We start from the raw sequence: 26,481 nt of genomic DNA, 5'->3' as shown, positions 1-26,481 counted from the left end.
AGGACCTGAAATAAGGGTCCTAGAAATTTGGACTGGACGCAGGAGTGACTGCAAGGTGTGGTTTAAAAAGTCAAGATGACCACCACCACAAGAAACTCTGCTCATTTTCTTGACTTTTTTGATCATATATTGCGGACACCCGAGTCTGGAAGATTTTCCTTTTCTTAGGTCCACACCTGGGAACCATATAGCATCTGAAAGATTGTTGGTGCTTTAAAGATCTTAATGGCCACTAGTATGTAACGGTCTCCTTGTGAATAAAAAGAAACCATAGTACCCTTCATGCTCCTGTCACTCCTTTCAGTCACTGACCTAATTTGCTCCAAGATCTGGAGGAATGGAAAGTCAATCTGACATATTTCAAGGACCTGACTTACCCTCTTAAGCCTTGAGTTTATTTGCTAATGAAATTTACAGCACCAGATCTCTTTTGGAAAAAAAAAAGAGAGAGAGAGAGAGAGCTTCAAAGGAGCAAATAATCAGCTTTTCCTCATCACTGTACATTGCTAAGGCCAAAATGCTTTTCCTGAGTTTGATCTGTGTCATAGTAAGAATGGTCACCTCATCAACATGAAGAAGCATGAGTAACACAGTCCATTACCCCTAACTAGGAGAGGGAAATTTAATTTTCAGTTAGAGCTGGAGCTATAGAATTCAAATGAATATTAGGGGAAAAATACAATTCTGTTTCACCCTCCTTTCTGAGGTGGGATTTCAATAGAGAGAGGGTTGTGACTGCCAAATCTAATTTGCATGGAGATCTTTTCATACAGCTTCTCAATTAGAATCTCCAGTCTCTGGAGGACTGGACCAGTTTTGCTCTGAGTCTATCCCTAGGTTCAGAGCTGAATGCTTACTGGAGATTAACTAAAGCATCATAAAGTACTTATCAGAGGGTTTGCTATACTTCTCTACTACAAAGTGTAAAGTATCCCATTGAGTGTTCATCTTCCCTCTCTAAATCCTGATTTCTCATTGGTCAGAATTTTTTTCTTGTTCAAGCAGGTCCAGTTTTCAGACCAATTAACTTGCATATGATTTAGTTATCACATCCAAAAGACTAACTGGGTGATCAGTGCCGGGTCAGACCAATTGCTTCTTTTATATACAATATACAGAAACTGTTATAGATTGATTTCAGTATTTGAGGATCTGCAAGTTATTGTTAATGGGCATAAACATAGAAGCCAAAACTGGGACCAAGAATCCGTATTTGTTTTTAATAGTTACAGTGAAGTGAGATCACAGCCAGGAGCTTTCCCATGTTTAAGTTGTCCAATCAATTTAGAAATGTCAGGAGAAGCTAGAATGACCCAACATGGCAGACAGGAGCAGATGATTTAGGGAGAAGCTACAAAACAGGTTTCCATAAGATTCCTCTCACGTGTTGGCAGTTATTTTATTATCTGGCCTGGGTGACCTTTACAATCATCTGCCAGAAGACAGGGATATGAGGAATTATTTTTGACTTCCACCCTAAAAAATTCCCCTTGACAGCAGTTATATCTGTGTGAATAGAAGGCGGTATTGAATAAGGGCACTCAAAATCATCAAAGGGTTATTGGGTTGGTAGTGTCAGCCTTATGAGGTACACCACACAGGAAGCAAAACCAGATGAGCTAATTCTACTTTACTGTAAAGCTATGTTAACGGAATCTTGCAAGTTTGAAAGTACATCTCTCCCCGTCTGCCATCTAGATATTTCAGGACTGTGTGGTTCAGTGTGCTCTGCAAACTCAATAGGTTGCATAATGTATGGTAAACCGTAGGGGAGCATATGGCGTAGTCATAAGATGCTGGACTAGGATCAGGGAGATCCAGGCTTGATCCTCAGCAAAGGAAGCTCTAAGTGACTTTGGGACAGTCATTTTCTCTCAGCCCAATCTGTGTGGGGATAAAATGATCCTATGTACGTTGCCTTGAGCTCTTGGAGAAAAGGCAGGATATAATTTAATTAACTTATTAAACTTGTATGCCACCCAACTCTCAACAGCTCTGGGCGACTCACAACAACCAAACAAAGAAATTACAATAAAATATATTATTATTGCTGTTGGTTGCACAGTCAGCCAGATGTTTAGACTGGATTGACATTTTTATCTCCCTATTGAGTCCTTCCCAAGGACCTGGGATAGGCAGATGTTGTTCTTTGATGGTGTTAAAGGTATTGTCACAGGATGCAAGCTGTTCCAAATAAAGCTGCCTTTCGCAATTGACTGATGGTGATTTGTCAATGCCAATGGTTTTCAAGTGGTGCTCCAGATGTTTTGGGATTGCACCCAAGGCACCTATTACTGTTGGTACTATCTTTGCTTTCTTTTGCCACAGTCGCTCTACTTCTATTTGCAGATCTTTATATTTTGTGATTGTCTCCAGTTCTTTCTCTTCTATTCAGCTGTCTCGTGGTGGTGGTGGTGGTGGTGGTATTATTATTATTATTATTATTATTATTATTATTATTATTATTTGCAATTGCAGCCAGAAAGCCACAAAACCCATTTTAGCATAAGCATGTGATGTGAAGCCAAAACATGAGAGAGTCATGCCATTTTGTTTCTGGATATTATTTATTTCATATAAAAACATCAAGAATTTGGGAAAGAGTTCATGGGAGGAAGTTTGACTATAGGAAGAGCTCAGCTTGTCAGTTACATATACAGTATATCATTCTAGAATATAAAGCAAACATAATAGGAATTCTGAAAAAAATGTACTTCCATATACTTAGCAGGTAAGTACTTGCAGCAGTTTTATGCATTAACAAATTTGGGTATGGAAATATTACTGCTGGCACAGCATCAAAGGAGTAACGTTTTGGATATATTTTGTTTTCAATCCCATTTGCTTGAAAACAGGACTCAGTTCTGAATGCCTATCCGTTTGCCATTTGTTCAGACTGACACGTGTGTCTATTTGTCATTGTTAGGAATAGAAATCCCAGATGGGAAACTGCTCAAAACCCCAAATTCATATGACTGAGGCAAAACAATGGTACGCCTGCGCTAGAGAAACTGTTGCGGGGCTGTGTGCCGCTCCCAAACTCCCTGATCCTTAGATTTAGGAAATATTGCCACCTAGTGCCACAAGATCTCACTTAAGCATTTTGATTAAACATTGTAAAGCAATACTGCACCCCTGAATTTCTGGTCATTCTCAGTATGAGGTTATCAAGAGGATCTTTCAATGAAATATTATTCCTCTCCTTTGAGTGGAATACACTTGATTTCAAGCAAAACGTAGCAGAATTATGATGAGAACAGATGATGACATTCTGACGTATATTTCAATCACAGCTTTTAAAAGTTTAAAATACTAAAAGGATGTAAACTGCATGGGCCATGACCCTAAAAACCATTACCAAATGTTTTCATATATTATATGTCTGCTTAAGCATTATAATCTGATTTTCAAGCAACTGGAAGGGACAAACATTTGATCCGAAAGCACGCTTATGAGGAGTGGAATTCCACTGGATGCAATAGAGTTACATAATAAAAATATTAATTGGGGAATTAATTTCTACCTAATGTCTTGAGGATATTGTAGTAATTAGGTTGTTAACCAATGAATATACTTGAATAAACATGGCAAGATAGCAGTGGATCTGATCTTTTGAATATATTTAATGAAAACAGCAGCAATTCTTGTCAAAAATTATCCCACAGACATTTTAAGTATTACTTGGCAATAAGCTGATATGCATACATTGGTTTTATCAAAAGATGCATGTTGTTTTTTATTAATTCATTGCCACTGTACACTGTTCTGTGAAAAGCAAATACTTTATAGATGGATGTGTCCTTAGAAATAAGTCCCACTGAGTTCAGAATTGCAGCTGGAACCCAAAAATCAACTCCAAATGTATGTGATCAGTTGATTGCCAATTTATTTTGGGATGTTCCAATTATTATGTCATTCTTTGGAAGGTAAGATACACCATTCTAATTTATCTGAGAACCTGTAGGCCGCATCAGGGTATTTTTTCACTTGAGCATAGCGAGTGAGTTTGGGAAGCTATCCATATCTGAATAAATGCACCTTGCGCTAAAATAATTAAATTATGTTCCTTTTGTGGCAGAATGATTATGGGAAATGCTTAATAGATTTAGAAAAAGCGATACTTAAAAAGTTCTGAAAACAATAATTAACAGAGAAAGGGAGAAAGACTGGGTTGGCATAACCCACTAAAGCAAAATTAACCAACCATATTCTAGCTCAGCAAATTTGGCAAGCAGTCAGTGATGGTTAGGGACAGATCATCATAGAGAAAATCTGTCTTTGTGGTCGCTAAGAGTCAACAACGACTTGATGGCATGAAATCATCATCATCATGTTATAGAAATGTAGAAAATAGTTTAATTGAATAAATTATGATTAAATGAACCATTTAAGAGGGTTATCTGACAGTAGGTAAAAAGACTACGGCTCAAGATATTTAATATCCTTTCCCCCATTTAAATGATCACCAGATGATGTTACCTAGCAGTGAAGAACAGCTGAAGTTTGATCAGAACCTGCTAGATCTATATTGCTCTAAACCTGAGCCAGAGGTATGTGATCACCCATAAGCTAACCTGTATATCAAATAGACTGGGGTGTTGCCTTTCAAGATCCCTTTCAACTTTGGACACTGCAGAAGAGAACTTCTTGTTAAAATAAGAAATTGAGTCATCCTGCATTCAAACCATCTTCAGATCAGGGATATGTCTAGAATATCAGCAGAGTTAGGGCAAACTGAGAAAAGTCTAAGTCATTTTCACCTTGTTCATATATGTAATCCAACATCAGTTCATACTGTACCATCCAGAAATGGCAACCACTTGGTTAACCTTAGAGAAGCCAGACCATGGTTAAAGGGACACCCTGGAGCAGTGATGGCAAGCCTTTTGGGCTTGATGTGTAAAAAATTCAGGACATGCCTAACTTGACTCTGCTGGTGTGTCAGCCCCCCTCCCCCAAACAAAAGAGAATTCTTTACATATTCATTCGTTTAAAAAAAAAATACAGTCCAATCATGTGTGGTGCTATGTATTATATAAAAAAACATCAAATAATTACTAAAATGAAATACGAGTAAAACAAACTCAGTTTCTTTGGTAACTCAAACAGGGAGGATAGTTGTTGTTGGGTGTTGGTGAATGCTGTCACCCAAAACGTTGTGGCGGGACACCTTTGACATGTATATCATAGGTTTACAATCCCTGACCTAGAGGAATCCCTTTCCTATTACTCATCCTGGTTGCTGTATTATTTTTTGAGCTATATATGCCTTTCCTCCATGAGCAAAAAGCCTCATATTTAATCCCTCTCCCCCCATTTTTAGAATTTTAAGCAACAGATCTAACCCAAAATGTGGTTTGTAGATTTTTTATTTAGCATAATGTATGAATTCATTTTCATGCCTTAGAGTTATGTATGAACCAGGCCTCTATAAGCTATTCATCAAACCATAGTTAAAGAAATCCAGGCTTACCTTTATGTTGGAATCCTGCTATAGAATCCAAGGTGGGTGCCAAAACCAGTTCTCTAATTCCCGTTGTTAGCCATGGCCATTCTAAAGTGACTGGTTTCTGTCGGTACCGCCTCTTTTCCAGCAGTACCTTATTTGACGTCCAGCCTCTAAACCTGGAGCGTGAGAAAAAGAGGTCTCTCATGCCTGTGTGGTCTTTCTGGCAATCTCTCTCTCGCAGCGCAACTCACCGCACAGGGTTGTTGTTGTGCTGCCTTGAGTTCTTTATAAAAATAATAAAAGTGGGATAAAAAAATCTAAAAAAAAATTAAAAGGTCAAAAAGCCAATTGCGTATAAAGCAACTTCCGGGCGCTATAGTGATATAAACCGGAGTGGCTGGTTTATATCACTATAATATCTAGGGGGTTCAGCGCTTCCTTCTTCTCTGCGAGATAAACAAATCTTACCACAAGTAAACAAAAACCAAACTTTATTTTAAAAAATAAAAGATAAAATGTACGGTATATATATATTTTAAATATTTAATATTAAAAAGCAAACATTCAGTGTTGAAGAAGATAAATTGCAGAATTGCCCAAGTCATGAGAAAAACAGCTAGTAAATTACATAAATCAAAGAAAAATCCAAAAAATATATTGTTCTGGACAGACTACAAAATGTCAGTGAACTACTCTGAAAAGAGAGTATTGCAAATTAATATTACAGATTATGAAGAGATTCTAAAGAAGAAAAATATATCCCAGCCTGAAGATAGAATCAAAGCTGCAAGTTGAACAACCAATTTTATAAGTGGTACAGAGAAAAAAAAGACTGGAGATCTTAAGACATTAGCACTACAAAATCAAATCTTGCAGAGATTCCTGCTTAGAAGTTTCACCTGTATCTATAGAAATAGGAGTCTCCTACGCGGAAGTTTCCTTTGCTTCCTTGGGTTTCCACCACATTCCTGGAAATTCTAAACTTTAACCAGAGGCTGTGGGAAATTATTGCAGTCTCATGTTTTTTCCAGTTTTGATAAACAGACTTTCCCTTGGTTTTACAACGATCGACCTTTTTCTATGTCGAGCAAAGGGACAGGCTGGGATAGCTGTCTCTGTGAGTATATAACAAAGAGTATCTGACCCTCCTGGGGCTAGGCTTACAACAGGAATATATACATAAAAATGATGGAACAAATACATTTTCATGCAATGGGAAAAATCCAAAAACAGATCTGTTAATAAAACTTTAAAATAATTGGCATCCGATTGCTGAACTGGTTTCTTGTGAGGTTGGGATAGATAATGTGCCAGTCACTTAACTTTGATTAAGAGTTAAATGGCTACAGAGCAGTGGAACTAGCCCTCCTTTCATTTAATTGTTCTTACTCTTTCTTGTAACCATAATTATGGATAAATTTTATATCCTCACCAACATTAAACACAACTGGATTCATACAACACCCTGAAACACCACCTAGCCACCACAATTTGGTCTGTAGTGTGAACATGCATGCAGATGACTGAAATTTGGTTGGATAGCTAATAACCTAGAAGCAGATATACAATTTAAAATTATATTGATAGTTATAAAAATGGGATGAAAATAACAGAAATGTATCAGAGACAAGTGCTAAATTCTTCATTTGGGTAATAAAATTCACATGCACTGTGGGTGCCTAGCTTGGTAACATTACTTATGCAGAAGATCTTGGAATAATACAGTAGTCGTTGCAAACTGAATTATGAGTCAGCAGTGTGGCATGGCTACAAAAAAGACAAAATATAATTTAGGGTGCATCAATAGAAATATAATTTTCAAATTGCAGGAAGTAAAAGTTCCATTTTATCCTACTTCTGTCCACCTTCACCAGTTCTGGGCACCACAGGGATAAAGTCCTGTGAAGAGAGACTAAAAAAAATTAACCCTGAGAAGATTAAACTAAAGAGGGACATGTTAGCGTTCTTCACATACCTGAAAGGAAAATGCACAAGTAGTGGTTAAGACCTGTGTTCCATTGTTCCAGAAAGACATAGCATAATGGAGCCAATATGCAGGAAACCAGATTCCACTTGAATGATAGGAAAAGCATCATGTTCTACTGTGCTCTAACCTGAGCACAGCGGCGTGTATTAGTGTACATGTGCTTCACATTTCTCCTGCCTCTGGTCCTTGGGTTGCTTCCAAAGGAGTTTATTGTGATATTTCCTTGTCCCAAGAGAATTGGGGGGGGGGGGGGGTCCAAAGGTTGCCATTTCCCAGTTGTGTTTTTCTACCATTTCTTCCAACGTTATCTTTTCCATGGGAAATTCAGATGGACTAACTCCACAATGGCTAAGTGATCGTTTACGATCTACCCTTGTTGTTCCTATATTAGGTCAAGCCAAAAATCAGCAAACCACACGTTGGCTTAGAACACAATGTGTGAAGGAAACAGCCAATTATCCTTTTAGGGATAGTGTTAGAAACCTTCCATCAATACACATCCTTGGGCTGATAAGGCACCCCTGATGCCTGTTGGACCTCAAAACTGGGTTCATATATCACAGTAAGCCATACATGTGGGCTTGTTTGGTTCTGGCTTATCATATAATGTGAATCCAGCCACTCTGGTTTATATATTTATAAGTCATATAAGTCAAGAGTTTATAAGTCATTTATAAGTCAAGAGTTTATGATTTAGCACAATATCTGCGCTTGGCCATTTACAGCATACCACAGCTATGAAAGTCATCGTTTTCTTAGACTTAGAAAAAGCAGTTTTTGGTAATTGCAGTGTATGTCATGCACTGATTGAAATGAGGCATTAAATGATCTTGTGTAGAATTATATGGATTCTTGCTATATGTTGTAATGATTGTTTTTATTCCAAGTAAATCTGAGCATGAAAGAGGAGCCAGCCTTGCTTGTATTCTCTGAAATCCCTTGCAGACAAGACAGGTGTCAAGAACGGTTGAGTGTCTGCATTTAGTTCTGTTGCTGTAATTCCTACCGGATCTGCTAAAAAGCTACAGGCAGAAAACAGCATCCAATTTGGAGAAGGTAAGTGCTCTCCAGTCTGCAATGCCTGAAGGCAGAACTAAAATCACTAAACAGTTCATACTTATTAGAAAGCTACAGCTGTAATAGACAGTGTGAGCAGTGACTCCGCACCGTGTTAACTCATTTTAATATGGCAGTGATTAAGTTTTGCACTGCTAGGGGAAGAAAAGACAGAATATCTCTTCTGGACTCCAGCTGACCTCAGCTTCCAGATCTTGAAATGTTTGTACATAACTGACATAGTTAACCGACGGCACTCGGGAAACATCATATCTTTGATTAAAGATTTATTTTATGGTTGTTGAAAGTCTCTGTTAACAAGGCGAATGCAGATATTGACAAGTTTAGTACATACAGGCTGAGAGAAACTACATTTTTTAAACACACATGGTATTTAAGCTGAAGAGAATAAGCAGTGAGGGTTGGCTGTTTGTGGGATTCCTACCTGCCAAGTTTTTGTTCCTAACCAAAAAAAGCTATGGGTTTTACAGTGTTTCAAAACGTTTTTGGGCTGAAGTAACAGAAATTCTACAACTTATTTTTCCACAGATTCTTTTCCAGTTTTTAAAGGTGCTTCTTCACACAGGATCCGAGCTTATTTTATTTAACGGAAACCTACTGAAATTAGCAAGACTTAATAACAACCAACAAGTCCCACTAATTTTATAGAAGTCTCTAAAGATATCTGGATTTACAATCATGCCAAGTTGTAACTTTGTTAGTCTGGTTTTAGCTAACATTTTAGCATTTGGTACAAAATCTGGCCATTGTAGTTTGTAAATCATAAATCATGGTTTACAAGCACTCAGATGCAATGGTGGTCTGCCAGGAGCTCATATCCAGATCTCAAAATCCTCCCGGATTTTGTGGCTGAGTCTTGTGGCAATAACTCTTCTTCCCGCTGCTTCCACCTGTTTTCCGCCTTCCCTAAGCTTGACCACACCCTGCCATCACAGCCTCTGTGTGTTGTCTCCCTCGCTCATCCCAGCTAGATCTACCTGTAGTCCTTCCTTCTCTGCAAATCATCCTGTGAACTCCCATCTCTTCCTCACATCCTCTTGTCCTCCTTCCAGCCCAAGCAGGAAGTAATGCAACCTGCAAGTTGGTGTTTCTGATGGAACAAGGGAAATTGGAGGGAGGGTTCAAGAAAGTCAAGATGACAGCTATGACCATGTGAGCAAAGCTCCATCCCTTTTTTTACACGTGTCTGCGATGGTGGGACTTCTTTCATGCAGTCATAGCTGCCATGTTGACTTTTTTAACCCTCACCCCCTGGAATCACCTGGCTTTTACAAATGTTGTGCTCCCCTGCTTTATAGCTTAGCATAATGTGTCAATCTAGAAAACAGTAGCTTATCTATCTACAAATCATGGTTTAGAGGGTTTAACAGTGAACACGCATGTCTTGTGCTTTGTAAAAGCCTAATGTACCCACTTCATCCTTTCCACCTCACTGTTGTAGCCCCAGAATCCCCTTAGGTCTCCCTGTTGAAATTTGGCAGCAAAATGACTTATTCTGGGCAGTAGACTACCTACCACTGCACCAAGTTATGGTTTGTCTTAGTTATGTTTTGTTGAATAAGCCAGAACAGTACTTGTATCTCTTTCTATCTTCTATTGCATTTTACGGTCTTTGTATCTGTCAAGTTGTATATTTATATTTACAAGTATCCATGAGTCGTTGGATTTTGTTGGCTTAGAAGTCTGAGAAATAAATACACTAAGCCAAGACACCAAAAGTGTATAATGGCTTAGCTGAAACAGGATAAGTCCATGAATACCCCCCAAGCAGATATTTCTTTGAAGGTAGTCCTTCAAAGGGAATGCCATCTTATTTAGAAGAAAATGTAGCTTTAATCTGAGGCTTGCTTTAAGACTCACAGGAAACTCCATGCTGAGACTTTCAAGAGCAGGTCTCAGCAAAAGTAGTAGAAAAGAGGTGCCATGGCAGTGATAGCAACAATAGTGAGAAAGGAGGCATGGGTCCCCTTGGTTAGCCCATGTAACATGCTGCTTTAAAAGCTGCATTGGTTACTGGTGGGCTTCTGGGAGCATTTCAAGGTGCTGGTTGTTCTCTTTGAAGACATTCATAGCTTAGGACATGGATATCTACAAGACTGTCTGTCCCAACAGTTTCTATTCACCCAACTAGATTAGTTCCCTCCAAGTTCCCTCTCTTATGAAATGTCATCTACAGCAGTGTTTCTCAACCTTGGCAACTTCAAGATGTGTAGACTTCAACTCCCAGAATTCCCCAAAACTCCAAAAGCTTACAATGGCTTAGCTGAAACAGGATAGGTCCATGAATACCCCCCCAAGCAGGTATTCCTTTGAAGGTAGTCCTTCAAAGGGGGGAATTCTGGGAGTTGAAGTCCACACAACTTGAAGTTGCCAAGGTTGAGAAACACTGATCTACAGGATTCTTGGAGGTGTGCCATGTCAATCACTGTCTCCTCTGCCCCCTGAGATTCAATAATCCCAAATTATTGGAATTTAGGGATGTAATCAACACCTGATTTCCTCCTTTCTATGTGTATGTGACTATATGTTTTTATGGCTCTGTAATATGGGAATATTTTGCTATTATTATGTTAAATCCAACACATAATATTTGTTATCTGACTCTATTTTCTTACTTGAAAAGTAAGAAAGTTTCTTTCTTTCATTACATGAATCCAGTTCATGTATGGTAGGACTGTATGCCTTTCAGAGCTGGCAAACAACCGAAATAGCACCTAAGTCTAGAAAAAAAAGTAGAGATATGAGAAGGGTATGTTCAGACACAGTATGTTGTATGTTCACACAATATACTAAAAATGCAATGCAATTTGTTTGATTCTTATTTAGCCATTGTAGTTTCCAAATCATGGTTTATGGTTTAGTATTCTGTATGGATAAGCTACAATTGGTATGGTTCATACAAACTGCTAAATTAAAAATGATGGCTTGACCCTAGTTAGGTGGCAGTACCTAGTTGATCATGACCAATCTAGAAGATGAAGCAGAGGAAGACCTGGTTAGTGCTTGAATGGGAAATCCAGCACTTTAGGCTAGCCTGGGAAGTCAAAAAACAAAACCCAGAAAAAGACAGTACTAAATTGCATAATTAACTGAACTCAAGTGTGAATCAAAGGTGACTTTGCTTTCTATAAACTATTCCCTACAAACTACAATGGCTCAGGTCATACAACCTGCTTAGCTAAAATGGAACTAACCACATTACAGCTTAGTGTGTTGTATGAATGAAGATATGTTACTGACAGAAGAAATCAATACCAAGGAATAAGGCTGCAGAAAGAGATGACAAAGCAAACACAAAAGAATGGACTTCCTGATTGACAGCAACATATAAAGAAACATCTGTGGAATTAATCAGTTCAAAGTACAGGTAGTCCTCGCTTACTGACCACAATTGGGACCGGCAACTCCATCGCTAAGCAACACGGTTGTAAAGTAAAACATCACATGACCACACCCAACTTATGTCATCAGTTCTGGCTGTGGTCATTAAATGAATCACCTGCCATCATTAAGCACAACATCACATGAATGGGACTTGTGACTTCCTACTGGCTTCCCACTGACTTTGCAGCTTGTGGGAAACTGGCTGTGAAGGTCGCAAATGGTGATCACGTGACCACAGGATGCTGCAACCATCATAAATGTGTGCTGGTTGCCAATCAACTAAATTGTGATCACATGACTACAGGGATGCTGCAACAGCTGCAACTTTGAAGACTGGTTGTAGGTCTCCTTATTCAGTGCCATCGTAATTTCAAACAGTCACTGAACAAATGGTCAGTAAGTGAGCACTGCAGTACCTATAAATTCTTTGGGCAAAGAAAATATACAAAGAGAACCCACATGTAAATCATGGCACATAAGTAGAGAAATGCAGGTTAACCAGGGCCAATCCTGTTTAGCTTCCAAGCCCAAGGAAGGTCCATCCAATAGACTACAGCTGAATTCACCCTGTAATACGGTTCATTTGATTTTGGCTTAGCATGATTCAAGGACCTAGCCACTGTGGCTTATTCAACAAATTATGAATAGCAAAACTACTAGCATGGTAGCAAACCTACTGCTGAAATGCTCTGATGCCGTAACGTCTTTGTGTATTGGTTATTCTGGTTCATATCTGTTTTTCAGGGAAGATCTATTTAAGTATTAATTCACCATGATTTCTCCCTCACTCAGGAAGCAGAGACACCTATTTCAGTCTGGTCTCTTGATACTATTTTCACTATTTTTTTCCCCAGATTGTATTTATAACTATTCTTCTTGGAGACTGAACCTCTGCAGTGCACGATAGCAACAATCTTGTAGGAACAGTTGTAGTAGCAACTGTAGAAGATGAATGCAGGCTTTGCACGATGGTCTGCTTTGAGGGACTTAAGTCGAGGGCAAGTGGAGAGAGGTGAAGATTAGTTGGAGAGAAGAAGTTGACAAAGAAGAAACAAGGAAGCCAAAGAGATAGAAATGGGGCAGCTGAGGAGCACTGATGATGAATGTAGAAGTGCTGCAAAATTCAGAGGAATTGACTAGAAGGCACTGAATTGCCACCTTACATTATAGTATATATTGGTGGAATTCCCTGCAGTGTTTCCTAAGACACTCATTCAAAGGATAGGTAAAATTTAGGCATTAGGGCCTTTCCCTATTACTGAGTTAGAGCTATCTACCCATTCTTGACATACCATATCTCCATAACATTTCCTATCCTCACTGCCAATCCATATCCTGCCTCTGTTGGATCTCCTTTGCCTCACTGCCAGATGGTTTTGCCCAAATTGGGTGAGCATGCTGGTCAGGCCTGGTTTTCTCTCCTGACTTTGCTGATGTCCCCTTTCAGCAAGTCACCAGCCAGTGAAGAAAATGTCCATCAAGCAGGACCTTACATAAGGAATGGGGCAGGCTGAATTCCAAACACTGCATGGATTTCTAGGTTGGTTGAGCCGCATTCCCCAAGTTTAAAAAAAAAAATGAAATCAGACCTATATGAGAAGATATCAAAGCAGAAAAAAAGCACCCTGCTATGATTGTGCAACTAGTTAGATCCTCTTCGCAGGAGAAATGAAACTGACTAGTTGTTGGGCAACCAAGCCTTACTTCTTACCAAGGAATAGGGAAATGATTTATCTGAAAATATAGAGAAGCTGGAAATAAGCAGCACAAACCCAGCTCAGCCCCCCTCATTATTTTCTGGGTGCTGTGCTAAGGAAAAATGGGACAGTTGCATTAAAGTCAAAGCTAACCTAGGTACTCAAAGTAGAACATGTTAACAACTTACTGATTGTCAACATATTGGAAGATATTATTATTTGTGTATGTGTTTAGTTTCATTCTATTGTTACTGTATTTTTTACTGTTTTTATTGTATTTTAATTAATATTTACTGTTGTTTTATTGTGAACCGCTCGGAGTCACTTCTTTGTGAGATGGGCGGTATCTAAAATCGAAATATTAATTAATTTGCAAAAAATGCTCCCTCTCCTTCCTCAAATAGAATAATTGAGATCAAGCCTGTTTAGAATACTGTTCAAGAAAAATAGCACTAATATGACCTCTATTTGTCCCCAAACGAAATGACAGAGCTGAGCTTTTCTCTGGCACAGTGTTTCTCAACCTTGGCAACTTGAAGATGTGTGGACTTCAACTCCCAGAATTCAGCCTGGCTGGGGAATTATGGGAGTTGAAGTCCACACATCTTCAAGTTGCCAAGGTTGAGAAACACTGTTCTAGCTTGTTGGAAGTCTGGAGAGAAGCTGGGGTCAAAAACAGATTGCGAGGAGAGGTGATGATCCCAGAAGGATCTCAGAGAACAGAGACTGAAATATTGGGAGGTAAATGCCCAGTGTAGAAGCTGGATAGTGGCCAGCGGAGAAGGAGAACGCTAGTGCTTCCCAAAACACACCTCTGATCTCACAGCTCTGCTGGCCCCAGCTCTAAGTTAACGGATGATAAAGACTTTACAGTCCTTGAAGGTGTGGTGGGAGAGTGCCAGTTTAAGGAAAGAAAAGACAGCTTTCTGATCAATATTCCTACGGATGACTTTGAGCGGTTTCGGTGATGGGCTGGGGGCAAAACGAGAGGAAGGTGGTGCTGCGCTGCGGTTAAGGGCAAGTTAGGACAGGGCCCAAGGGGAGAGAAAGGTCAACTCTAATTTTAGATGAACTTTTTAAGGACACAGCAACATGCAAGATACAGCAGTTATGTTGATTCCCAATCACCTCCTCTCCCAATGAGTTCCACTTGATATGATACTCCCTTCTCTGCAGATCTTGCAAAGCCACGCCACTACTCACTACCCCGTTCAAACCTAGATAGGAAACCCCACTGAGTACCAAAGGCCTGATCTGTTGTTATTATATTCTGAGTCAGGAACACTTATTGGTGGGGATCCATCATTCAGTCCAAATAACCATTCTGCCTCTTACCTGTTCACCATTTTGCCAGAGAAGTTCATTTCTGCGCTAACGATTTATAAAGTCTTCTAAGTCATCCAACCAGCCTTGTGCCAAGATAACAGTGACGCAGGCAAGCTTTGTATCGTTTTAACAACAGATGGGCAATGCTGTGAAGTTGCTGTCAAAATCGAGGGGAAAAAAAAACTTTAGGAAAGGTACAAATGTTGGGTGGGGCTGCTGATCCTCATTTAGTGACTGCCTGGTAAAACGATAGTGATGAAAAAGTAACTTTGTGACCAATCCTCGCACTTACGACCTTTGCAGGTCTGTAAGCAAAGGAAAGCTGAAGGAAGATCATAAGCACACTTGCAGTTTCACTTAGCGACCCCTCTGCTTAATGACTGAGTTGCTGGTCCCACTTGTGGTCACTAAACAAGGACTATGTGTGTACGTGATGGGGCACGGCTGGAAGTGAGGAGACCGGCTTCTGCCTTGCAGGGCCTGGGACCCACCTCCTGAAGCCCTCAGAACCCCTCAATCAATTTACTGCACTCCGGTTTCCTTCCCATTTCTTTTCCTCCCGCTGGGAATTCTGGGAGCTGTAGTTCCCCGTATCCCTTTGGACAGCACCACAGCAGCACCAGGCTGTTGCAGGGCTGGTTGGAAAGCAGCCCCCCCGCCCTCTGCCAACCTCTCGCTGCAGCCCCGCGGCTGGGGGCACCAGGGTTGGCAAGTCGGGCCGCGCCCTCGTTGCTCCTCGCCGACGGCCTCCCCCGCGCGTTGCCCCGAGACCAACCGGCGCCCCCCGCCGCGCCGTCTTGACAGGTGCCTCTCCTCCTCCTCGCAGGAGACACGTTTCCGGGGCGCCTCTGCGCGGAGTGGGACCCTGGGCGTGGGGGCGCGGAGCCCTCCCGGGGCACGACGGCGCGCCCTCCTCCGCCCGCGCACGGCCCGGCCCGGCCCGGCTGAGCGCCGTCCCCGTCCCCCGCCCCACCGTCGCCCGCTCGCTTGCTTTCCCGGGCGGCTTCAGGGAAGCGCGCGCGTGAGGGCACCGGCTTCGCCGCCCGCCAACGCGCCTGCGCATCGGGAGCGGGGCGCCCGATCTGATAGGGAGCGCGGCTGACACTACCCCCGTGTGGGCGGCGGAACGTCCCGAGGATGACGTGCGGCGTTCTCGAATCCCGTGGCTGGCTGGCTGGCTGCTCGCTGGCTGCGCGCTGGTGCCGAAGGAAGCGGGGAAGCAGCCGGGGCAGGGGTCGGAGCCGCGCGGCAGCGGCCGCGGAGGCGCAGGGGCGGCGGGGGGAGGCGGCGGCGGCGGCGGCGGACGAGGCGGCGGCGGCTGCACGGGAGGAGCAGGAGGAGGAGCGGCGGCGGCGGCGGCGGCGCTGCTGCCATGGCGGCCCTGGAGCGGCCCGTGCCCAGTCCCGAGGCGTTCCTGGGCCAGCCCTGGGCCGCCTGGGTCCGGGAGGCCGCCCTCCCGCACGCGCACTGCGCCGCCCCCCCGCACAGTAAGGGCACCGCCGGACCCCGGGGTCGGCCGACGGGCGGGCTGCGCCCTGGTCCCCGAGCGCGCACATGCGATGCGTCGGAACGGGTGGGCGGGCGGGCGGCACTTGCACGCCCTGCTCGCCGCCCCTCGCCCTTCCTCCCCGCGGCGGCGGGCGGCGGGGGCTCCCGCCCGCGTCCCTCGGTTGCGTGGAGACCACCGGCCCGCTCCCCCGCCTCGGCCATGTGCGTGGGCTGCGCCGGTCCAGCCGCGGGGCGGGGGCGGGAGCGGAGCAGCCCCGCGCCGCGGTGCCAGACGGCTCGGGGGGCGGGGCGGGGGGCGCCGCGCGGTTCGGGGGGCCGGGCGTGGGATGGCGCGGCCGAAGGATGCCGGCGGCCGGGATGCCGGGCAGGGGCAGGGCAGGGCAGGGGTGGCGCGCGGCCGCCCCGCTGGGGGGCGAGCCAGACCCTCGGCCCCCTCCCTCAGCCCCTCCGGCCCTTACCCGGCTGGACCCGAGCGCGGGCACGCGGGTGCCGTCTCTGTCTGGGCTTCCCTCTGACGGTGCTTTTCTCCTGCAGGTGTTGACCTAGAAGAGACCGGAAAAGAGGGCGGCCACAGCAGAGAGGTGATGAGGCTTAATAAAGAAGGTAAGGGGCCGGGGCCGGGCCAGCTCCTTTCTCTCCCTCCTTTTCTTGGGGGGTGCGAAGCGTTCCCTCACGGGCCAGGCCACTGCCTGAAAGCCACACGGGGTGCTGTGTAGACGGAACCCTTAAAAGGGCCGGGAGGCCTGCGTTGGCTCGGTTCTCTGTACGGCGGGGTCTCTCGACCCGTGAGCATGAAACGTGTCAGAGGTTGTCAGTGAAGCCGCTTTCTGTTTGGCATCTTGTTGTTAATTGTGGATGAGGCTGTGTCGTTATGTGGAAATAAATAATTGTTTACCTAATTCCAAATCGGTTAGCTCCTTTGCTCCAGTGACAGCTCCACCATCACAACAGCCTGTTCTTCAAGTTTGTTTTAGTCTTTCTGAAGAGAATGTGGTCATCACCAGATGTTGGATCAAACTGCATTTTTTAGCTTTAGTTTTTCTAGTGGTGAACATCTGGTTGCAGGAAGGTACATAGTGATTATATAGGGTTAAATCTTGTAAACTGACTCATCCTTGAGTCCCTTGGATGTTCTCACAGAACCGTGCGTTGCTTGCAATTTAAAGAACTATCCATGTGTTGCCCATTTTGGGGTGAACGTATGCAGATTAGACATGACTAATGCTAGCAAATAAGCTATACTCCTGATAAAAGAAGGAACTTAGATTGTAGTCAGGACGTATTGACAGATTTGCTTTGTAATACGTTGTGTAGACTGCCCATGGATTAATATCAGTAACTCTGGGTAGGTTTATGATCTCATAAAACAAAGGCTTAACATTTAGAACGAATGGACATAAAAAGTTATCTGTTATTATAGAACGCCTACAGTGTGTAGAAAGCTGGACAGGACAAGTTACAGTGAAGGTGATCTTGTAAACCATCATGCTGAGGTAGTATCTCATCAACGAGGTCTCAGTCGTTTGGGTGAGAATAGCTCACCACCCTCGATCTCTTTTGGAGCTCTCCTTTTTGTGATTGTGGACTAATGGCTGCTATGGTTTGCTCAGGACCATCATAAGTATATTTACTCAAAATTAATTCTCACAGGATTCAGTGTCAGTTGGCTTGTATTCTAGCATGGCATTTACCTGGGTTGTAGTGGGATTTCTGAGTAAGCGTAGCTATGCTATATGCAAAAATGCCCAGGAAATTTTATTCCATGTTTATGAGTGAGCTGACTTGATCTTCCATGTCCTAAGCTAACTTATGCATTGGAAGCAATCCTGACAGGCTCCTGGATTTCTTGCCTCTCTGAAGTTCAGTGTCTCAAGTTGTCTGAGTTTTTGTTGTTTTAGAGACCACAGCTTCTCCAAGTTGCTTGGCAGACAAATTACTGCCCTGGCTTATCACCAGGGTCTGTATGTAGAATTGTCACTTTGCATGCAGAAAATTCTGTCTTCTCACTCTGGCTAAGACTGGAAAAAAAGGTTGTGTTACTGCCAGCCTGTGCTGGTGTATTGGGCTAGATGGAACAGTGCTCTAACACCATATAAGACAGTTTCTTAACTATGTTTAAATTAAGCCTGCAATTTACCCTTGAAGCAGTTGGGTGTGATGATCTTTTGTAGTTACCTCTGTAAACATTTTTTTCTGCTTAATATATCTAGGAGGTTTACAAGCCATCCCAGAATACACTGAATGTTGTTGCAGCTGGTTTACAGGCCATCTAGCCACTTGGAGTGATTATTACCTCTCTAAAGAATATTGATAAAATGTAAACATTTTTGAGGATGTTTGGCTTGTATGTTTGCTACTTATGATAATTTGGACTCTTACTGCAATAAAGTATTCTGTTCTGAAAAGTTTGGGACATTTTGCATTGTCTAGTAGGGCTGGATAAAGCTTTGAAGGGAAGATTCCAAAAGTGCATTGGCATTTTGCAAAATGACCCCAAGAAGGGTTGGCATGACTAATTGGAGGATTTTTACAAGTTGCTGGTATGTTCACATGCAGACAATACTTTTGCTGTAGTTGCTAGCAAAGAGGTGCGAATGTGTGCAAAAATGATGTGGGGAAACCCTCAGAGCAACTGCAGGGAGCTTTGTGGAAGACTGGGCGTCTCAACACATCAGGAAGGGTGCTTTGCTAGTGCCAATGTGCTCAACAAAGTGCTCCCTTGCAAAATTTGCATAGCCATACTGCTGAGTAGCCCTTTAAGTAATGTATTTAATTATGAATTTTAGTGCAGTTAAAAAAACCCTAACCCTCAGATTAAGTAAGAGGCTGAATGTGGCATTGATTAGAAATATGCTGTCCATTGTTAACTGCATGCGTGATTTTTCCGCCCTGGAGTCAGGAGGAGTGGGGTACTTTATGGCCCCAAAATGGGAGGGAGAGCAAGTTACAGTATGTTACACTTCTTACTGTACAACAATCAGACCAGTTGTTATCATGAAATACATTGGATTTCTAGAATTTATTGGTATACTTTCAAAACAGATACTTGGTCTTAGTATGCAGTATGTATTTAGAGGCTATAGAAGGACTGTCAAAATGTTCCAATGCCAGCATATCTCAGTAATTTGAATTAGGAATTAATTCTCTACCTCTATAGATTGAAAATATGTGACATTGTTTTAACAACACATTGAGCGATAAACTAGTCAACCACATTTACTTTAATGTGCTTTGCAAACCCACGTGGTTAGTTTAGGATTTAGTGTGTTGTGTAAACCCTGAAAATTGGGTTTGTTGAGTAGATCATGGTTAAATTAATCATAGGTAAGTGTGTCATGTTAGTATAATGTTGACATTTAACAGTTGTGGGTGAAAAATGGTATACATGGTTCCCAATTATTTTAGCTGAATTTACTTCCAGGTTAAGTTTAACACTGTGGCCTTGAGTATCTTCATGGCATCGCGCACTATGAACCAGTTATTTTTGAGGTTTTCATCACTGTGCATAAAAAAGGAATTAATACTGGGATGTTATTGGGTTAATAGATTATGGAGTAATACCAGCTCCTTGATTATGATATAGAAAGCTCTTCAATCTCTCAGGGCAGAGGACTGTTTTGGTTTCTTGGTGGGGGCAGGGGCTGATCATTATTTGTAGAATTGGTGCCTGTTGTTTCTAAAAGTGCCTCCATGGTGTGATTCTAGTGATCATTAAAGGCATAGGGACCTTCTTTCTTACAGCAAGGAGTTTCTGATCATTTTCTACCGTGGTGGCTGTCCTTAAAATTATTCTGCTTGTATGGATAGGTTGGTTTTGATACTTTTCTTGGTCCTAGCATTTTTCCTGTATGTGCAGGGTCTGCTTTTTTTTCCGGATCAGCTGAATGTTTGATACTAGTTTACTTGCAGAAAGAAAACTTTTTGGCTTTAGAATACAGTGTAAACAATGACATCTGAATTATGGTGTGCTATGTTAGCTTTTCTCTCTTAGCGCCCAGTGGGTGACTTCATTGTCCTCAGCTTGAGAAAGACTGTGCTATGGTATAAAAAGACTATGATGGAAGTTTAGGTACCTTTTCTGAAATTTGAATTGGAAAATATATCTTTGCCATCCATATTATAACCTGTAACTGGTGGTTTTTCATGTGTCGTAGCAATTAGTAGCTTTAAAAAAGTCTTCTGTTCAATTAGGTAACTACAGTCTGAAGAGCCTAGCTAAGGAATCTGAAAAGCTGTGGGTCAGAGAAAAGAGCTTGTGGACAAAGCAAAACAAAACCAAAAAAACCCCACACTGTATTTTGTCACTGGATCATAAATATTTATCCCTGTGAGAGAGCAGTGTGCTGTCATATTCTTACATCAGTTTGTCAGAGCTGTTGATGCATTCTCTTCTGAGTGTTTAACATTCATGTAACGTGCCCAGAGAATACGTTCTTCAATGGCTTGTACGAAGAGGCAGTAATATCATGAGTATTTATTTAGTTAGTTATTTTATGATACTTATTTACTGCCCAGCTCATACAGTTCTAGGGACTTTACAATAAGCTTAAACTTACAGAAATCACTCTGAAAACGAAAACTCAGCAATAAATATAAATGATAATAACATAGACGTCCATCCATACAAGTCAACAAAAACCATGAAAATCATTCACCACATACCCAATTAAATAATAAAGTGTTCACTGATTTGCAAAATACCAGCAGGGAGCATAGTGGTGGCAGGCACTTGGGTGTAGAAGAATCTTGATTAATATTCTATTGGATAAGCAAAGGTTCAGATTGAGAACTGATGTTTGTATTATTCTTAATATTCTACTATTATCGCAATAGGCTCCATTGGATATATAGTGCTAGTAAAAGGTCTGTATTCTACTTGACATCAGTAGGCATGGAAGTGAAACTTTGCTATGCTGTTTTGTTGGTGATGAGCTTCCAGACTAATAGGCCATGGTCTAAATATCTGGGTTCCCTGCCATGTCACCAGCAGTTGTGGCTGGCATCTTTAGAGGCAAAGTGGTCTGTTCTGTGGCATGCCTGTGTAGCTCACAGGCAACTGAGCAGGAGCTGATTGTGAGGTAAGCTGGGCTGAGAGAGAGTAACTGGCCCAAAGTCACCCAGCTGGCTTTCATGCCTAAGGTGGGACTAGAACTCACAGTTTCCTGCTTCCTAGCTTGGAGCCTTCACCACTAGACCAAACTGGCTCCAATTTCTAATTGGACTGGAATTCTGGAAAGCCAGTTTCTGACTGGTTCTTTGTCCAAGTGAATTTTTTAATTGGTCTGATTTGAAGACGTGAAGGAGCTAATTTTTGATTGGTCTGTCTTTGAAACACATCACTGCTTTTTTTTCCAGTGAGACTGCTGTAGATTATATATGGTGATGGTTACTTAAAGGGCTGGTTTTTTGGGTGTGATGTAAAGCTGGAAACCAGGCTTTGTTAACTTTCAGATTCTCATCCTTCTTGTTAAAGTTGTTGGGATACCAACTGTACAACAGGATACCATGGCCTATTAGTTGGGAAGCTTAACACCATTGGATTGATGGTGGCCATGAAACATGCTCTGATATATTTGCTATGCTGAGTTGCTGCTAATGGCACCTCATTATAATGTTAGTTTATCGGACCAGAACCCAGTTTATCAGAATAGAAGCAGAGGCTGTCCTTTTGGCATCTTGATCTAATAACAATATTAGATTATGACTTTTTGGAAGTTTTCATATTCATTCTTGATATCTTTAAAATAGACTTTATTATTACTATTTCCACAGTGTTGTTGATGCCACACTGAGAAATACAGGCTTGACATGGAGCAGGGAGTTCAGACTCACAGACCTATGCACATTTACTTGAATGAGTAAACAGGGATTCTGTTAACTTTTTTCCTAGTGTAGGATCAGTTGCGCATTTTGTAGCTGTCTTTCCTGCTCCATCTGTTTGTGTGCTGTGTTGCTATACACGTAAGCGGCATGGAGGGAAATCTGATTTGACAACAATTATGTAAGAGCCAACATGCTATGGATCACAAGATAGTCCAGAAACCCAAGAATAAGTTCTATCAAACTGAGTTTAGAAAACGTTAGCTACCTGCGTTAACTATACTGAGCATGGTATTTTATAGATTTCATTTTTCTTAAGCAATCATATTTCAACAGATACTTTTTAAAAAGTAGGTTATTCCTCTGTTACAGGCAGTGTAGGAACAATATTATTACATCACCGTGATAGATAGAAGTCAAATTAATACCGCAAGGAAGGCAAACTTCAGAATACTTTGTAACAGCCTACTGTTAATTATACTGTTTAGCTTATGTGGAGTGGAAATTGCATAGGGGAACATTAGATAATGTGAATAGGAGGAAGAAAATAAATGTTGGCCTGGTTTATACAAAGTGTGAAGCTGTTGTCTGGTTTTGGCTTAGAACGTTGTATAAATGCAGTCCCTGTGATTTGTAAAATGTATTTTATATCTTTATATGTCGTATGTACTTAGCTCATTATAGTTTATTCAGACATAAACTGAACATGATTTAACAAGCCGGATGATCCCAATCAGCCTTTCCTTGGATTATGGTTGATATTTCTGTTGAGTAATGGGGTACATTGTGGTGCTTTTCAGAAAAAGATCCTACATTTCAAATGATAACTCTGCCACATCCCCAAAAAACAGAATTGCTGAGGACATGGTAAGTTTTACATTAGGTTGTTAACTTTCAGCCAAACAAATGAGGTTTTCATATAAATACCTAGGCTAATCTTAACTCTCTTCTGGCCATTTCTATAGGATAATCCAGCTTTTTCCAGGTTGAGAAATGTGCAGTTTATATGGTAAACTTTTCAAGTATGTAACTTTTTAAATTGAAAATCCAAAGTTTGAATGCTGTGGCTGTTAGTAGAGGCATTGATCTCAGCGACCCACCTCTGAATGTATAACTCAGTGATAAATTAAGTTTGGTCTAGTGGTTAAGCCAGAGAATCTAGTGGTGAAGGCTCCAGGCTAGAAAGCAGGAGACGGTGAGTTCTAGTCCCGCTTTAGGCATGAAAGCTGGCTGGGTGACTTCGGGCCAGTCCCTCTCTCTCAGCCCAACTCACCTCACAGGGTTGTTGTTGTGGGGAAAATAGGAGGAGGAAGCAGTATAAGGTATGTTTGCCGCCTTGAGTTATTTATAAAAATAAGAAAGGCGAGATAAAAAATCTAAAATTAATTAAGCAAATCATTTGTACTAATTCAGACTATAGTGGTAAATAAAGCAAAATAACATTTTAAACATTCCATACTTTTGACTACGTCTGTTAAAAGGGATGAAAATGAAAGAAACTTTTTTCTTTTCCTTTTTTTTCTTTCCTTAACACACGAGCTCTTTCACAGGAATGTTTGTATGGCAGCAGGTTTTATTTATTTGTTAGATTTATATCCTACATTTGGTACTAGAACTCAAGGTGGTGTACTTAGTATTCCCTCCTCTTCTTTTTTCCCCACAACAACAACCTGTGAAGTAGGTTGAGCTGAGAAAGGGTGCTAGGCCCATAGGATGGATTTGAACCTGGATCTCCCTAATCTACTACACCATACTGGCTCTCTGACTGGTTAATATTTGGAGATTTTTGTGGGCTTGTGCATAGACAGTAACAATTAAGTATTTTAAAAAAATAAATAACTTAATTCCTAAAGTAAGGTGGAAAAAACTGAAAAGAGATACCTGGTACTTTAACCATTGTATATAAATGTTTATAAATAGCTTTCCTTTGGAATAAACTTCTTTGATGGATTTTATGTTAGTAGTCCTACATTTCTAATCTGTGCAACTTAACGTAAGGGGGACAGTTGGCCACAAGATTGCAACCCTTCCAGTTGTGCAAACACTGATGGAAAAAGCAAGCAAGAGCATCTGGAAGATCCTCTTTATTTGTCTGATAAGGAAGCAAGAAAACCTACCTGATTATTTGAGCACTATCAACTACTTTAAGGATTTTGAAAGGTGTTCCCAGCACCCAGTGCTGTATTTACAGTTTAACCATAGGGCTTTTTTCCCTAGAAGAAAAATAGCAACTCAGAGAAAATGAAATATATTTGGATAATATTAAATACACCATGAACTTATTGAATTTATTAAGTGCAGGGAGCCTTTTTATAATCAGAGTTTGGCTAGTAAACTGGATTTATGCTGAGGAAATTCCATCCATCTTTTGGTACTATTGTCTTTAGATACAGTTATTTCAATGTGTATTTTTCCCTTTATGCCAAATGTATGTATGTTGATAATTGTAGAATAAATGGTTAGAGTCAGTGGTAATCTGTAAATAAGGTAGTGATTTATTCTCAACCATATTCTGATTGCCACAGACTAATACGGTAAAGTCTCCTTTGATTCAAGCTTGATTTCTAGTGACTTTGAGTGGCGAGATGGAAGTGTTTTCAAGGTATTTTTTCAGGTTTGTAGCCCTGAGACTTCCTGATGCTGTTCTATCCAAATCTAACTCCTGCTGACCTTGCTTAGCGTTTTGCAAGATAGTCAGGTGCAGAGCTGGGGCAAAAATATTAATTTATCCCAAAGCATGTAAGATGCAATGAAAGCATGAAGCTTCACGTTGGAGTATAGAAAGTCTCATTCAATCAAGTGTATATTGATAAACATATCTGTGTGGTTATTTTGGCAACCATACAGAAGTTATTTGCCACAGCCTTCTTCCAGGAAGTTTTTGCATTTCCCAGTCTAGCCTACTACCCTGGTGGTCCCCCACCCAAGAACTAAGTACTGCTTAAGCTTTTCAAGATTAGCCAACATTAATTAATTCTGATCCTAAAGTATGAATTTTGTCAGACTTTATGTAGTTGCTGTCATTCTGCATATTAATAATCCCAAGTTTTGTTATGTTTAGACATGTTTAGAACCCAAATAGGAAGTGGGGAAGGGAAAGTCTAAGCTGGTGATAGAGATGCCCTTATTTTGTAGAACAATCATGGAAGATCAGGATAATTCCTGGATCCTCCTTTCTTCTCTATCCCTAATATGATTCTTGTCTCAGAGGAACTCAGTGGACCTTACTTTTGAGGATTTGTTTTTATAACTGGATATTTAGATCACTTTTTCTTGGCAATAGAAATATTTGTCAATATTTAACTATAGTCAAACAGCAGAAAGAAGATTATAGATTAGAAGAACAGTTGGCTACTTCCCAGCTTTCCTTTCAAAAGCCTGTTTGGGTGTTTGGTGCTAAGTATTTTATCATGCTGTACATGGAAACTTAGGCCCCAGTTCTTTCTGGTGAGATTGCAGTCTTGTTTCTGGACTACATCACTTCATACTGAACTGTCCCTTTGCATGACTACTTGAATAGTTGTCCTGTTGTATCAAGAACCAACATTTAGGAAAAGGTATGCTAAAACTGTTGTTGCTGATACGTTTGCTTTCTCTGTTGTTCAGAGACTTGTTTTTATAAAGAGGCTTGGGCGATGGAACACTTATCTGCATTTTTAAATGATGTAGCCCAGACCTGGGTTGATTTCTTCATTTGCTGTTTATGAGAAATTGTCCTTTGGGGCTGGAGCGTAGGCATGTTTTATAACAGGAAGCTTGCCCTGCTCTCTTGGAAGCTGTCAATATTTGTTGGCTTTCTGTGTGATACACTTTTCTGTATTGGCTAGATAATAGCCTTTAGAAGTCCAAAAGAAATTGGGCTTTCGGTGAAATGTTCACTGCGTTACGGATCTGCAGGTATTTGGTTATGTCGCGGGAAAGGTATTTTGGGTTGGCTGTACCATTGGCAGGCACTGCAGACACTCCCATGCCAGATCCAGAACACCTTTCCCAGTTTGAATCTGATGACTGCACACCTCTACACTGGGTAAGCTAAACCTGTCTATGATGGCTTTCGTAGATTGTACGAAATACTATTTCATCCGCATTTGGAGTTCTGTTTTAATAGTATCAAAGCAAAGATTATTCATACTTCATGTGAAATGATTTAATTCCCCTCTTAATTACAGAACGTTGCCATTTATATGCGTGCTCTACTTCGTACTCAACAAAGCTATTAATACGATTTATTA

General features: G+C 41.4%; 2 protein-coding genes across 13 annotated transcripts in view; one reads left to right on the top strand and one right to left on the bottom strand.

Annotated features, from left to right (window-relative positions):
- CDHR3 (cadherin related family member 3) overlaps window positions 1–15,945 on the bottom strand; it is a 55,638-nt gene extending 39,693 nt beyond the window's left edge. For 4 of the 7 annotated variants that reach the window (XM_088134988.1, XM_088134985.1, XM_088134990.1 and 1 more), the window contains exons 1-3: window positions 15,591–15,944; window positions 14,930–15,077; window positions 5,474–5,625 (exon numbers count right to left, since the gene is read on the bottom strand). The gene's annotated coding sequence lies outside the window, so the exon portion shown is untranslated. Of the gene's footprint in view, window positions 1–5,473; window positions 5,626–14,929; window positions 15,078–15,590 lie in introns of all 7 variants that reach the window. The other 3 variants (XM_088134987.1, XM_088134986.1, XM_088134991.1) reach the window with 3 other exon arrangements.
- A 122-nt stretch (window positions 15,946–16,067) lies between these two features.
- Window positions 16,068–26,481, top strand: part of ATXN7L1 (ataxin 7 like 1) — an 88,569-nt gene continuing 78,155 nt past the window's right edge. For 3 of the 6 annotated variants that reach the window (XM_088134979.1, XM_088134980.1, XM_088134978.1), the window contains exons 1-2: window positions 16,101–16,407; window positions 16,964–17,032. In XM_088134979.1, the coding sequence (XP_087991105.1) occupies window positions 16,293–16,407; window positions 16,964–17,032 (184 nt within the window). In that variant the 5' untranslated portion in view covers window positions 16,101–16,292. Of the gene's footprint in view, window positions 16,408–16,769; window positions 17,033–26,481 lie in introns of those variants that run through there. The other 3 variants (XM_088134984.1, XM_088134982.1, XM_088134981.1) reach the window with 3 other exon arrangements.

The sequence above is a fragment of the Python bivittatus genome, unplaced genomic scaffold (genome assembly GCF_059951505.1).
Source record: "Python bivittatus isolate LINGU-HERP-01145 unplaced genomic scaffold, Pbiv_v1 ctg000120_np1212, whole genome shotgun sequence".
In the NCBI taxonomy this organism is placed as follows: domain Eukaryota; kingdom Metazoa; phylum Chordata; class Lepidosauria; order Squamata; family Pythonidae; genus Python; species Python bivittatus.
The sequence above is the reverse complement of the archived record's forward strand: the minus strand, read 5'-3'. Positions and strand labels throughout refer to the sequence as shown.